Source organism: Tamandua tetradactyla, chromosome 26 (assembly GCF_023851605.1).
Source record: "Tamandua tetradactyla isolate mTamTet1 chromosome 26, mTamTet1.pri, whole genome shotgun sequence".
In the NCBI taxonomy this organism is placed as follows: domain Eukaryota; kingdom Metazoa; phylum Chordata; class Mammalia; order Pilosa; family Myrmecophagidae; genus Tamandua; species Tamandua tetradactyla.
In genome coordinates this window covers 45840716-45853846 of record NC_135352.1, presented here as the reverse complement: position 1 = coordinate 45853846, position 13131 = coordinate 45840716, and the positions used below count along the sequence as shown (strand labels likewise).

Here is a 13131-nt window from a genome sequence, read left to right as displayed (position 1 = left end):
AAAATTGATGAAGTGGGCTTCTTCATTATGCAAAACATCTAAAGCATGTTCTAAAATGTGCGTCTTCAGGAGGATCTCTGCTTGCGCGCTTGTTTCGTTCTGCTTGGAAGCTGCTGTGGAATCCCAGGGCTCAGTCCCACGGGAGACACCGTGAGAAAGGGGAAGGCTATGCATGCACTCCCTGCAGCCTCGTCAATAACGCAGCTGCCACGTTCACTACCGGTAGCAATGGAGAGAAAAAGGAAGGGTGATCAATCAAAAACGTGCTTTTGCTTGAAATTCATGTAAAGGAACCTCAGAAGAGGTTGAGAGTGTGGGTTCTGGAGACGCCTGCCGGCCTTTGAGCCCAGCCCTGCCGCCTCACTGCGTGGCTGCAGGAACAGTTTTCTGAGAACTGCGTCCCCACCTATAAAAGGGCAACGACAAGCCAATCCTTCTAAAACCTTTACAGTTTCTAGCATATAAAAAAGCTGAATACGTTTGGTCTCTTTGCACATATGAGGTCTTGAAACTTGACATGGTGAAAGGGAATCCTTTGCCATACTTCAGGATCAAGGCGCAGGCTGCTGTAAACAGTAGACAAACCGGGCCCCTGCGCCGCTCACCCGCCGATGACCCCATGACCCTGCAGCTGGGTGACACGGAGCAGACCGCTGGAAGACTCCCGGGGACCTGGGGCCTCAGGGCTGTCCACGGGGAGTGGGTGCGTGAGAATATTCGGGGGCTAAATCCTCATCTCTCAGCAGCTGTATCCACAGCAGCATTGCAGAGGTTCATGTGAAGGAACATTCAGATATTAAACAAAAAGAGGCAGATCAAAAGGAACTCATTGACATGGTCAGGTACATCACTTGCAACTAATAAGGCAAGGGTTGCCAAATAATGTCAGGGTTTCTTGTTTTCCAAGCTGCCAGCAAATGCTGTCAACCAGCTTGGGGAGGTCTGGAGCAGCTTTTCTGTGTGTTGGGGAGCAAAGCGGGCAGTGGAGACTTAAGATTGGAATCCTCTAGATTTACACTGTAAAGGTCATGGCTATTTAGAAGACAAGTTTGTGAAGCACACAGCGATGGGCCAATTCACATTTTTTTTTGGCTAAGGAATTACATTAAAAAATACATAGAGAAGTTAATAAATTATAAAAACTCTGTACGCCACTGTGCTCTTGGCATTCGGAGGTAGCCACTAGAGCATACAATGAAGCATCTTGAACAAGCCAAGAAAGTAAGCTCTGTCTGTGCCAGCATGGAAGAGAGAGGTGTGCCGTCATCCATGCAGCAAACTCCAGGAGAAGGAGGGGCAGGCATGGAGTGGGGGTAGAGATTAGAGCATTCGTCTGCAAAAAGTTACTTAACTTTAGCAAGCCAACTTCCAAAGATAATCATATTTCTGAAGTAAACTGGATTAGAAAGTGAAAGTGAGAATGAAGTTAAATTTCTTCAATGTAATGCAAGTGGCAAGAAGGTGATTTACTTCTTGAAATAATTTATAAGTAAGCCAGATAGGCCCATTGCCATAACAACATGATTCTCCTGGATTCATAATGGAAAAGGAAGAACACTTCTTGAATAGTTAACAATAGGAGCCATTAGCTTGCTATAATAATTCTTTTATAGAAACAGCACATTTTCATGTTTCAAAAATTTTCTCATTTCTCCTTTTCCTTTTTGAAAGGCAAAAAAATTCAGGATTATAAATTACTGTTTCCCCTATATTTATGTCTGCATTAAATAATGAAAAAATAGACTGAGAAAATCTGTACTATTCAACGTATATCTCATGCTTATCAAATATTGTTATGAGGAGAAATAAATCGAGACTGAAGAATTAATTCATCTGAACCTGTATCCTATATTGAAGAAATTTTGATAACTCATCAATTGTTTCTAACTCTTCAAATTCAACTAATAAAATGCCATACATCTCCTTTGCCAGATAATATCTTACTCAAACATGTAGTATTTATGAAAGAGTAGCATATTAATAACCTGGTTCCTTCAAAATGGATAATTTTTGCAAGTACAAAAAAATTCCACTAGAAATTATCTCTCAATCAGCCTCCACAGAAATTCCTGGTGCCAACAGCATTCTGAAGAGTTAAAGTGCTTCCAAACTCTGTTTGCTGAGTGTGATGTTTACCACCACTCTGTTTTTTGGGGGGAAGGGTTTTTCTAAAACCTGTTCAAAAGAATGAATAGCATTCTTATATAATTAATGTCATTTACTATGACTAAATATCAGAACAAAACACAGGTTTGTGTTTCTAAGAACACAGTGTTGATTGTCTCAGAATGGAAGAGATGAGCTAGGCAAAAAATGTCCTTTTCTAGATAAACGGGCTAAGATAACTGTAAAAGACTGGAGATATAGTTTTGTAATAATTAAGTAGTCTTCTATGCATTAGACTACTTTACAACTGTTTCTTTTAGCTCTTGATCCATTTTAAATGGAATGTTTAGAGGATTCGTATTTCTCCCTCAAACTGAAGACAACAGAATATGCGTTTTGTGCTTCAATATACACCTCCAGGGGTAAGACAGGAGAACTGGAAGTTCAATGAATGCAGGCAAAGGAAAACTTTTCTGACTTGACTACCCTCAAATATAGTGGTTTATCTCCTGGGACATTATCTACTCTCAGGGAGATGTGCATTGTAAAAAGTTTGTCCTAGATGCCCTATCGAGTTCCCCTTACATCTGAGATTTTATGATACAGTTCACTCATATTAGTTCCTTTATTGCTCAGTGCTTTAACAAGAGCTTAGCCAGTAAATGATCCTGATAATATGCTGGGCTTGCAATCTTGATCAGCTTGGCCTACCTAAGCAAAGGAAAACCTAGTCCAAACTGAAAAATACTTCAAATAGAACAGTGCACATCTGTTTCTGAGAGTTGATTTTCCAATATAAAATTTTCTCAGCTCAGAAAAAGTATACAGAGGAAGTAAGACAGGACAATTAAATGATAAACAGTGATAGATACCACATATCACACTGTTCATGGTTAGGTATCAGATACTTTCTATTTTTCCAGATGTACATGTACAGTCACTATAGACATGAAACTTTTTGGGGAAAGAAACAATACGCTTTAAATTTGGAAAAATAAATGAATGAAAGAATAAAATTTAATAGTAGAATACCAAAACTTGAATCAAAACTATCTCAAATTGCAACAAAATTAAAGAATAGGTATTTCCCCTTTATTATCAGTATTATTGTTCGATTTTATAAAAAGCCTTGTTTTTAAGGATTCAAAGGTAATGATTTGAAGGGATGTAACAGTGGGTTCTCAACAATGGCTTTATATAAAAAGCACCTGGGGAGATTTTAAAATTCAGATTCACTGGGCTCTATTCCAGACCAATTTAAACAGCTTCTCTGTGGCAGGCGTCGTGCACTCCAGTATAAAGTGGAAAAGGTTTCTATTTGCCTTCCCTAACACACACACGCCTACCACTCACGCACACACAGCTTCTTATAAACAATATTCATTATTAGGGAAGCCACTATTATTTAGCTCAATTGCTAAGCACGCTATAGCTAAATATTATAAAAAGATTTCAAGTAAGCCAATGTATTGTCCCCAGGGATTTTACACAATGGATGTTCCGCTGACTTCTAAAACATTGGTATTATTTATTGACTTGTTCTCAGAAACTGCAATAGACCATTTACACAAATTGGTGACACATATGCCCATGGTCTGATACAGATGCTGCACTGCAGAACAGTTCTGAGTTCTTACTGAAGCTTGACAATACAATCAAAACAGACTTTGCCTGAAGTAAAGAAAGGAAGATTTTCATCTTTTGTGCCAATTTCAAGAATGACTGCCTCTCAAATAACCTTGAAGAGACTTACATTTTGAATTTTTTTTGGCATTGCTGAATTTGAAAGAATTCAGAAAATACTGGTTCTTTTAAAAAGAGAGATTAAGTAGACTTCTAAAATAAGTCAGTCATTTACCTTAACAGGATAAAAGCAGATAACTTTTCAGAAATACTTATGGAAATCACAAATACTCTGCAGAGGAATTCTAGACAAGATGACAAGCTTCAGAGCTTGAACTTTAATAAAGTAATTATTCCAAATTTGTCACATTGTGTAATGAGGTACACTTTCTAAAATTAAATCCATTATGTCATGTGACTAAAATCTTCCTTTGGATATCTTCTGATAACCCCTTTCCCTCTCTATTCCCAGCTCCTGCACCTGCTATATTTTTAACAACCTCACCTCCAATTATTGTGTATAGTGGAAGCATAATTTATAAATTCACGTCTATAAATTGAGCTGAAGGTAATGAGCCAGACTGAAGGCCTGAAATAGAACTTGTGGTAATATTATCTGCAGTAGTAAAAAAAGAACTCTCAGAATCAGTCAGGGGCCAAAATAAAGAAAGATGATATGGTCTACGGGTCAGTCTCCGCTTCCACCCTAGATGGAGGTAAGTCTCCCACGCTGGACAGAGGTACTGGCTCCCGGCCCACATTAAGCATGTCAGGACAACTCAACGAGAAAGTGAAAACTCCAAGCAAGGAGTTGCATGGGCCACACCCACCTGGAATCCCATGAGCGGTGCCGTTACTGTGATCTCAAAGGCCTACTAGCCAGAAGCTCTTCAGATCCACCCTGTCATAATTTTCCTAACCGAGGGACAAATTTTAGTGAACTGAGAGTCACAAGAAAGGCCTGTGACTGCTCCATCCATCTTCCATTTTCATCTCCTGATAAGAAGAGGCTGGGTGAACAATAAAATGTCTTTTCCAAGGCACTTGCCTCTGTTATTATTTTTTCTCTTGCTCCAACTATATAGCCTAAGGCAATATTTCCTCTTACAGAAAAAATAAAATGATAACCTTAATTTGCATTTCAAATCCAGTAAACCTTTTACAAAGCACCAGAAAGGAGAGTTTAGCATATATACATTTTTTTTTAACTGGGCTAGAGTTCTATTTAGTTTTTATAGTTTTAAGACTTCAGCCTTATTGCTGTCAATGCACACCTTTTAAGATTAGAGTTAGTCGTCCAAAATGGAAAATTCACTAATTTTAAATTAGGATCAAAAGACATAAGGATAGTGAATGGCAGTTACTCAAGACCCATATTCATTTGAACAATGTTCTTTTTTATGTGTTTCCATGCAAATAAAGCATTTATTGAAAGTGCTGTTTGGTGCCAATAAGTATCAAAAAATAATTCATATCCATATTGCTAATTACAAGATTGGCTCTATTCACAATATTAATAAGGCCACAGGAATTTGTAAGGTGGGGCTTCAGAGAGTGCCCAGCACAAAATTAAGACAATGAAGAAAGTCCATGAAATTTGAAACCTTATTGAATTAATCTATCCAGCAGAAGTGATTAATTTTTCGTGGGAGTTGAAAAACGCATTTCTTAAGCACTGAGTACCTCCAAAGCCCTGGAGCAAGGGCTCCCACGTGCTCTCAAGCAGTCAGAAATCACCTGTGACTCTAATGTGGTGTTTTGTGAAACTAACTGGGAAAGAAAGGAACATTTGCTAGGAACATCCTAAAGTGAAGCTAAAACAAGAAGTGGGAGTATACTTAACCCTCTCCAGGGACGACACCCTTCAGTTCCTCAGGCAGACGCATTTCTGCTGCTGAGAAAGACATGGGCCTGCCTTTGCTGGTTGCCTATGAAAATTCTACCTTCTCCACCAAGTCAGCTTGCTCAACAGTCAAGGCTCACTAAGTAGAGTCAGGGTTAACATTTGCATCCTGTGCAGCTCTACTTACCAGTCTGAACATTCCAATCCACATCATGCATTGTAATTTAGTGAAATCATATACTGATATGGTTTACATAAAATTATCATGAGGGCTTTGTGTCTATGAGATAGACTCAACCTTCCTGATATGACAACGTGAATTTTCTAAACTCGCAAGACTGAGGTCCTGGACTTTGGTATATTCACCCAGTAAGAAGTTATGCCGAGGGGAGCCCTGCCACACTCCCTCCTCTCCTAGCTCCATGCCCACTTCTGCATGCGTCCTTAAAACTCAGGCTTCACTGCGGTGAGGTATTGGGCGCCCAGTAAGTATTACATCATTGTTTATGGACCGCATTAAATCCATCCTATCATTATGGCGATCATATCAAGAGTAGCAATTGCAAAATGCGAGTGGACGTTCTAGGGAAATATTTACATGAGCAAATTATGGTCTGCAAGCAGGTATCCATAAAAATAAAATGTTCAAGAACAAAACAAAACAAAATACCAAAACGTAAAGAACTCGTTGTGTGATAAATAAAACCTGCTGTGACCTGAGGAGAAGCTCTGTATAGCCTTTATGCATCCTATTTAGTGTGAATATAGCAGTTCCCTGAAGAGAAGTTGATATATTTAAATATGGAGTAAGAGCCCACGGGAGATGCTATATGCCACATTATCTTTCTAAAATGTAGAAAAACGTCTCCAATTGTAAATATAACTGGCCTAGAGTGTGTCAAGTGGAGACTTTAAGCCTGCATTCCTCTGACAATAAATTAAAAATATTCAACACTGTCTTATTCAGGCACTTTTCAATATTAGCAAAATTCTGAAAAACCTCCTAAATTTTGGACAATATGGGGCACCAAATGAGGAGGTGGCATAGTGTTGAGGAGACAGCAGAGGCAATGAATTCAAGATGAACTCAAATTCTGGCTTCGATGTCAACTAAATACGTGAAATTCATGAAGAACCATACTTTTGTTTTGAAAACTATGCTTAGTTTTGCCATATGTTAAAAGGGTTTTCTTTGAGCCTTCGATGTGATAATATAGAAGTAACAAATGGGGTAAAAATTGTAGTGACAATGATACCTCATCACTGCAATCTCAGTTTTAATAATAATTATTATTATTGCTAATGTACAGCATTTATTAATGCTAATGTGTAGCCTGGTAAGATTTCTGATCTCCTGTATATTAGCAACAAAGTACACAGTGATTTTAACTTTTGAGAGTTCAATGTGTTCACTGCTGTAGGATTTCCATCTTATAATTTCTGGTAGAGAAACAAAAATACATTTGACCATACTTCAAAGCAGCAAGATTGTTCATATTATTTAAACAGTTAAACAAATTATTTGGGTGACCCCTTGAAGAACTGATAGTTTTAATGACTTACTAATAAAGATGCATGACTTATTTCATGCTAGCCGAGTAGGGTCTTTACCTGAGAAGAGTAGGTGTGTCCGTCTGACCCACAGACTGGGCTGGTGTGGACGGCTGGACACTGCCTGCAGGCAGGTGGCACGGGGCCCCTCCACTGCTGATGACCTGCCCCTGCTTCCTTCTTGCTGCCAACAGAGAAAACAGCTGTACTTAGTGCACTCATTTTTAAGAAACAAGTACATTTATTTATTAGAATAATGCCTTTTCTCCACTCTTGTCCTTAAAGAGAAATTAGAATCAGTAAACTATATTCTCATTTTCAATTTATTAATCCATATATTGTTTTTCATTATAATCTTGTGGTTCTTATCTCAAGGTTTTCCTACAAAAAAATAAGTAGAATCCTTTAAAAAGATTCTACTTGTCACATCTCATCTACAGTTCCATTTTACAGGTTTGTTTTTTAATGTGAAACATGCTTTTGAGAACCCAGGGACAGAAGCTGCAGCTTCTGTGTTTGCTCAGGGGCAGGGCAGAAAGCAGGCTCCTAATGCCGGGGTGCACTCGTGCTCCAAACAAGACATGCTTAGTCTAGAGAAAACAGCAATAAACGACTACAAACTTCCAGCATCTACAATATTTAGAGAATCAAATTGGTGGCTTCAGTGATAACAAATTCTCCACTTGTGCAGAAATGCCTCAAAATAGAGCTATCAGGTCTGCAACTAGAATAACCTAGGAAACTCCATTCTCTTCTGCTGCTTACACTCAACTTTAGCAGATTATTTGTTTTTCCGCTTTGATTAAACTGCTTTATTCTTCTGCCTATTTCTGGGAACAATTCATGTAGAGAGGAGTAAAGGGATTAAAACAAGAAGCAAGCAACAAGAAATCTATGCAAAACCATTTACTATTTAGAAGTCCTGCAGTAAATCAGTATTCATTATTCTTCGTTAAAATTCTCTTAGGAAGAGAATAATAGTAATTTGATATCTATGCTAGGATTGGAGAACGAGTTTTACTAAAAAAATTTATTTCCTTTATACTTGAAAGAAGGATAAAATGCCAGCTGATCTGTACATTTATTTTAGGAGGGAACCGTCAGCACCTAAGTCTTAATTTTTCAGGAGCATTTGCTGTGCTTGTTTCTAAGGCACATACATGAACTTAATTTGTAATGACTCTTCAGTGAAGACTGTGGTTCGTATTTATTTTAAAACATCTAGTACTCAAGCAAAGGGGGATATTCAGTGCAGCTCTCACTCGACGGCGACCTGACGCATTTGCCTCACTCAATGTCCCTGGCACTTCGCCTTCCTCGGTGGTCAGTCTCTACAGACCTGCCCAAGCCATGGAGGACCCTTCCTCGGGACACAGCTGCAGAGTCAGCTTCCTCCTGAACGCACATCACCCTTCGGGAAACAAGCCCACACTCACGGCTCTTTGCTATGGGCCTTGGGTAAAGACCGACGGTATTAGCAGATGCAGCAAATCATCTTTGAGGAGAACAAAATTATATGAAAATTGGAAAGCCCTGTACGGAACTTAATAAAAGTGGCCAGTGCTGGCTTCCTGTGATTTCAGTATGGCGATATTTTGAGCACTGAAGTGTAATGGCATATGCAATAAATTTTAATTTGAAGTAAAATACAGAGTTTATGAATACAAAAACCCTTATTTGTACTTGAAAACTATTTGGCAAAAATTTATATAATGACTAACTTGGCATAGCTCTTCTACGACATGGTCAGAAAACCTACTTGTTCTAGGTATTGTACGAAAGACTAAGGTTAATACAAATCCACTTCTAGATATTTCTCAAAATTTAGGGTAGGAATAATTAATTAAATGTATCCTATAAAACTACACGTAACATAGTTGAATACATTTTAAAAACAGATTGCAATTATAAGCTGTGATTGGGAAGTATCTTTTCCCAGGCCAACCAATGCTTTACTGCATTGTTACCAAAACACCAAAACAATTAGTGATTTAGAAGGTATATGAGTTATAAAATGAAACATCAGGAGTTAGGGTTTTTAAAAAGTGGATAATGTATAATGTTAACCACTTTGTTTGAACAGATCTTAAATCAAGTTTGCGTAGTTAGTTTACAACCTAGAAAAAAAACAATTGATATTAATTTATCTCAAGGATTGATGTTTTGGAAGATAGAACTTAGTAATACAACCAAACTATATACTGAGGCTAATGTGCCATGAAAGAGTGTTTTTTCACTGATCTTATTCTGAGGCTATATTATCATGGAGGGATTTGATTCACTGACAAATTATGATAACATTTGAATAATATATTCTGTAAAATAAATGATTTCCTATTAAGGCATATACATATTCACAATTGTAGAAGGCAACAATACACAATTAAAAATTTTCAAAACAGACGTAACTACAAATAATGACACTGCACATCTAGCATCCCCTTCCCAATCTCACCCTGGCTGATTGAGTAAAATAGCCAGGAAGTTTATTAAAATACATCTGCTATCGAGTTCAGATCGTAGCGATACAGGTTCTTACGGTTTTCACATATTTAATTCTTTTTTTTTTTTTAATTTTTTTTATTAATCAAAAAAAAGAAAAGAAATTAACACAACATTTAGAAATCATTCCATTCTACACATGCACTCAGTAATTCTTAGTATCATCACATAGATGTATGATCATCATTTCTTAGTACATTTGCATCGATTTAGGAAAAGAACTAGCAAAACAGCAGAAAAAGATACAGAATGTTAATATAGAGAAGAGAATTAAAATAATAATACTAATAATATATATATATATAAAAAGGAAAAAGAAAAAAACAAAAACAAAAGATACAAACACACAAACAAACAAACAAAAAACCATATTTCAGGTGCAGCTTCATTCAGTGTTCCAACCTAGTTATATTACACTTAGGTATTATTGTGCTGTCCATTTTTGAGTTTTTGTATCTAGTCCTGTTGCACAGTCTGTATCCCTTCAGCTCCAATTACCCATTATCTTACCCTGTTTCTAACTCCTGCTGGTCTCTGTTACCAATGATATATTCCAAGCTGATTCTCGAATGTCGGTTCACATCAGTGGGACCTTACAGTATTTGTCCTTTAGTTTTGGGCTAGACTCACTCAGCATAATGTTCTCTTGGTCCATCCATGTTATTACATGCTTCATAAGTTTAGTCTGTCTTAAAGCTGCATAATATTCCATCGTAGGTATACGCCACAGTTTGTTTAGCCACTCGTCTATTGATGGACGTTTTGGCTGTTTCCATCTCTTTGCAATTGTAGATAATGCTGCTATAAACACTGGTGTGCAAATGTCCGTCTGTGTCTTTGCCCTTAAGTCCTTTGAGTAGATACCTAGCAGTGGTATTGCTGAGTCGTAATCCATTCTGCCATTCTATGTCTTTTGATTGGGAAATTCAGTCCATTAACTTTTAGTATTATTACTGTTTGGATAATATTTTCCTCTACCATTTTGGCTTTTGTATTATATATATCATATCTGATTTTCCTTCTTTCTACACTTTAGTCCATACCTCTCTCTTCTGTCTTTTCGTATCTGACTCTAGTGCTCCCTTTAGTATTTCTTGCAGAGCTGGTCTCTTGGTCACAAATTCTCTCAGTGACTTTTTGTCTATAAATGTTTTAATTTCTCCTTCATTTCTGAAGGACAATTTTGCTGGATATAGGAGTCTTGGTTGGCAGTTTTTCTCTTTTAGTAATTTAAATATATCATCCCACTGTCTTCTAGCTTCCATGGTTTCTGCTGAGAAATCTACACATAGTCTTATTGGGTTTCCCTTGTATGTGACAGATTGTTTTTCTCTTGCTGCTTCCAAGATCCTCTCTTTCTCTTTGACCTCTGACATTCTAACTAGTAAGTGTCTTGGAGAACGCCTATTTGGGTCTATTCTCTTTGGGGTGCGCTGCACTTCTTGGATCTGCAAATTTAGGTCTTTCATAAGAGTTGGGAAATTTTCAGTGATAATTTCTTCCATTAGTTTTTCTCCTCCTTTTCCCTTCTCTTCTCCTTCTGGGACACCCACAACACGTATATTTGTGCGCTTCATATTGTCATTCAGTTCCCTGATCCCCTGCTCAAGTTTTTCCATTCTTTTCCCTATAGTTTCTGTTTCTTTTTGGAATTCAGATGTTCCTTCCTCCAGTTCACTAATTGTAGCTTCTGTCTCCTTAGATCTACCATTGTAGGTATCCATTGTTTTTTCCATTTTTTCTTCTTTGTCCTTCACCCCCATAAGTTCTGTGATTTGTTTTTTCAGATTTTCTATTTCTTCTTTTTGTTCAGCCCATGTCTTCTTCATGTCCTCCCTCAATTTATTGATTTGGTTTTTGAAGAGTTTTTCCATTTCTGTTCGTATATTCAGCATTAGTTGTCTCAGCTCCTGTATCTCATTTGAACTATTGGTTTGTTCCTTTGACTGGGCCATATCTTCAATTTTCCGAGCGTCATCCATTATTTTCTGCTGGTGTCTGGGCATTTGATCAGATTTCCCTGGGTGTGGGACCCAGCTGGTTGAAAGCTTTTTCTGTGAAATCTCTGGGCTCTGTTTTTCTTTTCCTGCCCAGTAGGTGGCGCTCGTGGCGCTCGTCTGTCTGCACGGCAGTCGCCCGGGAAACCGCGCGTGGAGGTGGGGGTCGCTGGCCGCCGCGGCTTGGGAGAGTGCCGGTCCAAATTGCCCAGCTGGCCCGAAACACCAAGCGTGACGGGAGGTCCCCGCTATCCAACGTTCCCAGTCTGACCGGGGAGCCACAAGCGTGGAGGAGACCCCAGTCGCCAGCTGCCCCGGCCGGGAAAACGCGCACCCCTCGGGTATCTCACCGCAGCAGATTCTCCCTGCCCGTCAGCTGTTCCAGAATGGGGTACGCTGTCTTTTTGGTCTCTGTCGTGACTCCGGGAGCTGTTTCGTATTGTTTCTGTTTCTTTAGTTGCTTTTCTGGAGGAGGAACTAAGACCCGTGCGTCTTACTTAGCCGCCATCTTCTCCGGAAGTCCACATATTTAATTCTTAGCATTGTTTTTGTTAACTTCATTTGAATTATAGAAAAATGTATATTCAATTGCAAAGGCCTTTGATTGCACAAAATATAAAGAACTGTTAGATGAGTTATAGACTAGAAATGTCCCTAATTCTACTTCCAGGAAAATGCAGGCCAACAGGTTGGGAATTAACAAGATGATCCAATAAACCATGACATAATTAATAGCTCTGTGTGTTTTTATTCATCGGGATAAGTATTGGAAATTTGATTTTTCTCTAAAACTAATAGAATAGTGATATAAAGCAATATTTTAGTAATTGTGTGAAGTATTTTTACAAATTTAAGATGATATTTCCATGTGTGTCAGAAACCATGTCACAATATCATCCATTATTTACAGCAAATCTAAGCAGTATTTATGGCTCTTTAAAGTTTGAGCCTAAGAAGAGGGCATTTGAGCAAGGTTAGCGATCTTGCTCAAGCTTTTTTTGCTTGTAATTGGCAGATGATGATTTCAAATGTTTCCTTTCATTTTGCCATTTATGCAAGTTTTGACATAAATGCACACATAAAATTGTAAATGTCATAGAAAAAACACATACCCATGTTTCACGAATTTCTATATCAGTTTTACTTAACAGGTTAAAATGACAACATCACTGACTCAAATTTTTACTAAAAAAAATGATTCAGAACCACTGCCAAGATTTGTCTAGAGAATATATTTGGCTAATTAAGGCTGATATATGCATGCAGTGAAACGAATAATCCAATATCAGATAAGGGATTCTGATTTAGAGCTTCAGAACAAGGATTAATTAATATATAAATTACTACTGTTTAATTTATGTTGACAGATATACCTTGATTCCAGATATGAGCATATGAAAATGATTCCTAATCATAGATTTCTATATTTAAAATAAGAATAAGGAAATATCTCAATATTTCACTTATTAATGTTCATATGTCAAATGACCCATTAATGGGTCATTATTT

At 37.8% G+C, this 13131-nt stretch overlaps 1 protein-coding gene across 1 annotated transcript in view; it reads right to left on the bottom strand.

The window, feature by feature from the left end:
* The window catches only part of SPOCK3 (SPARC (osteonectin), cwcv and kazal like domains proteoglycan 3), a 398330-nt gene that overhangs the window by 110894 nt on the left and 274305 nt on the right, over positions 1-13131 (bottom strand). The window contains exon 5 of the mRNA XM_077144397.1: positions 7184-7307. Coding sequence (XP_077000512.1) covers positions 7184-7307 — 124 coding nt within the window. The remainder of the gene's footprint in view (positions 1-7183; positions 7308-13131) is intronic.